Source organism: Porcisia hertigi, chromosome 36 (genome assembly GCF_017918235.1).
Source record: "Porcisia hertigi strain C119 chromosome 36, whole genome shotgun sequence".
Lineage (NCBI taxonomy): Eukaryota > Euglenozoa > Kinetoplastea > Trypanosomatida > Trypanosomatidae > Porcisia > Porcisia hertigi.
The window spans coordinates 2,804,350-2,807,594 of NC_090595.1; the positions used below are offsets into that span (position 1 = coordinate 2,804,350).

At 59.2% G+C, this 3,245-nt stretch overlaps 1 protein-coding gene across 1 annotated transcript; it reads left to right on the forward strand.

The window, feature by feature from the left end:
- Positions 1-411: 411 nt before the first annotated feature.
- Positions 412-2,883, forward strand: JKF63_00705 (uncharacterized protein; the record flags this gene model as incomplete). The annotated part of the gene is made up of 1 exon (XM_067896756.1): positions 412-2,883. The coding sequence occupies one exon, from the start codon at positions 412-414 to the stop codon at positions 2,881-2,883; it is 2,472 nt and encodes an 823-aa protein (XP_067752913.1).
- Between the last annotated feature and the right edge of the window lie 362 nt (positions 2,884-3,245).

Sequence of the window (3,245 nt, forward strand, 5' to 3'; positions counted from 1 at the left end):
GCCCCCCCCCCTCTCAATACACATTATACACACACACACGCATACACAAAGTCGTCTCTCTCTCATCTTCAGGGGGGGCGGGCTCACTGAATCTGGAGAGTTGTTCATCTTCCTTCTCTCCCCGCTTTTTTCTTTCCCCCTCAAGTGAAGCGGAGGGCAACACAAACCTGCTCGAGAGGCGTGAACATACAAGAATAGAAAATTCCTGATCTTTTCTGGTGGCGTGCTCACGACAACAACAACCCACCCCCCGCTTCAAGCCACCTACCTTCTCTCCAAAGGTAGAACACAGCGCACGCCAGCATTCACCTTCGCGGCCATCATTTCTAGGCGTGCTGCCGTATCCTTCTTTTTTTTTTACCCTTGCATTTGTGCACACTGCTTCCCAGCGGAACTGAGTGAAAGTGAGCAATGAAGCGCTCTCGCCAGGAGAATCGACGCCTAGGCCCCGCTGCGGCCGCCATGCGTCGCCATGACGTGTACCGAGACGGTCGTCAAGCGGAGGAGCAGGTGAGCATCCACAAGCTCTTCCGGGACGCAGTGGCGATGCAAAAGTTTCACTCCCCAAACCAGTCTGGCGCCGGGGCCCGTGTGATGATCCACAGCCGCGAGGAGCTCGCTTTGTATCGCCAGAAGCGGCGAGCAGAGCTGGAGGAAAGCGTGCGGCGCGGCTTCAAGGCGATCGGCAACTGGATCCGCTACGCGCGTTGGGAGGCACAACAACGCGATTTTGACCGCATGCGGGCTGTTATGGAGCGCGCAGTTCTCGTGCACGGCGGGAATCCAAACCTCTGGCGCGATTACGCAGAGCTGGAGGAGTCCAACGGATTCATTGAACATGCTCGCCAAGTATGGAGCCGCGGCGTGACGGCGCTGCCGTCGAGTGTGGACTTGTGGGTCAAGTACCTTGCCATGGAGCAGGCCGTGGGCCGAGATCAGCGAGTGCGAGACGTATTTCATCGATGGCTAGCAGGTGACGCCGTGCCGCCATGCGCATATGAGCTCGCCGCCCTCTACGAGGCACAACAGCAATGTCAGGTTGGCTGCCGCGATATCCTCCGCCGCTGCGTCGAACGCTTCAACACACCGGAAAGCTGGATGCTGTACAGCGCCACAGAGCAGCAAGTCTTCGGCGATCGGGGGCGTGCTGTGAAGGTACTCGAGACAGCAATGCAGGCACTTCCTGACGAAGCCCTCTGGGGGCCAGAAGAATGTCGAGTGCCGCTCGCACTGGCCGAGGCACATATCGCTGCCGGCAACATCACTCAAGCTCGAAATCTGTTTCACAGCGCACTGGAACACGTGGCGGATCATCCGCCATTACTTGACAAGGTGCTGGCGTGTTACAGCCGCTTTGAGCGTCTGTGCGGAGACGGTGCACACTCTGACCAAGTGGCACGACTACGCACTATACAGCTTTATGAAGGGCGACTCCTCAAGAATGCAAATGACCTCGACGCTTATCTGACGCTGTACTCACTTTACCGTGATCAGGAGAGCGAGAGCCGCCTGTGCGCAAGCGTTTTAGACACCAAAGCGTTGACAACTGCGAGCAGCCACGCTGAGCCAACGTCAAGGGCTCTGGCCATCTCGCCAGGGACCCCCATGTCTCAGTCGCGACAGATCCTCGAGCGCGCGCTCCAGATTACTGCTCGCGGCCCGTATTGCGCACAGCAACGTGCCGTACTGGTGATGGAGTACGCACGCGTCTGTGAGGCGGATGGCGAGCTTGATGCGGCCCGTCGCATCCTCGCACAGGAAATCAAGAACTTTCCTTTTGAGGCGGCGCTGTGCCCTCGGCTGTGGGTGGAGGCGTCGGCAATAGAGGAGCGCCACGGCGACCCCGCTCAGGCGCGCCGACTCTTGCGCGCCGGGTCTCAAGTGACAAAGGATGTCCGCCTGTTCGAAGAGGCCATCAAGCTTGATGAACGGCAGCGAGACGCGGCTATTGAGGCAATGCACACCGCAGCGGGTGAGTCCGCGCCGCCATCGGCGAACGAGGTGGAGGAGACGTGCGCACCGTACGTGGCGGAGTTACGCACAGACTACCAAAATGCTATCCAGGCTTTCCCGTATAATGTGCAGTGGTGGCTGCGCTACGCGAAGCTAGAGGAACAGCATCAGGAGGTTCCCCGCGCAGACGCGCTATACAGCGCCTGCATCCGTACCTTCAACAGCGAAGCTGAGCGGGTCACATCCTTTGCGCAGCGCTACGATCTCCTCGGCCACGTTGACACCGCTTGGGCACACCGGATTCATCTCCACACACGGCGAATCCGTGCCCTGCAGCGACAAGTGACGCGGCGCAAGGGGGGCGCCGCAGGCGTCGAGACTGCTCAGACCGAGTTGGCGACGCTGCACGAAAAGGTTTCGTGCTTGTATGCATCTCTTCTGCAGGACGTTTGGAACGCGTACCGGCACGAGGCAGTGACGTGGTTTTCACGGTACTTCGAGGCTGGTGAGGGCAGCGGCTCTGGTGTGCTCTCTGGTGCCGCACCGAAGACGCTATCCTCGTCCCTTTCGCCGGCTACCGCGCGTTGGTCAGAGGCGGTGGAGGCGGTGGCGGGGTACATGGGGCGGTTGGGCGCAGGTAATGTAGACCAGGGTTCACCACAGGGTCCCACAACGGCTCTCCGGTCGATACTAAAGTCAATGGTTGAGGCAGAGCGTCACGCTATTCGCCGATCCCTTGGCTGGACGGAGCAGACAACACAGTTCGACACCGTGCAGAGGGCGCGCGAGTGGGGCGAACTGCTGCTGTCGCCGCTCCTCGATGAGTGGAGCAAGTTTGAGCTCACGCACGGTGGGTCACTCGAGGCGGTTACGGCAGCCATGGAAAAGCCCACGAAGCGCCGCACACGACTCTTCAAGGCGCGATCGTAACCAAAGTGCCAAGGAGGGGGTGGGGTGAGGGAAGCTAGTGCAGGCCTAATGATATCACAGTGGACTATGGACAGACGTGTCTGCATCGGCTACACAGCACGTGTGTCGGCCTGCCTGGATAGGTGAGGTGGTGCCTGGTTACTAGGTTTCCAACCAGTATGCCAGCGTCGTCTTGTAGCTGTCATTACTGACAGCACGTGCTGGCGAGAGGGCAAACGATCGTTAATGAAATATACCGAATACTCTAAAAGAAGAGTGGGATCACTTGGTTGGTGTGTGCTCACTCTATCGAGAGTCGGCTGATAACTACCATCGCTGTTCCCCATGGCGGCTGGATGCTGACCGCTGCGTGGCCATGTGAA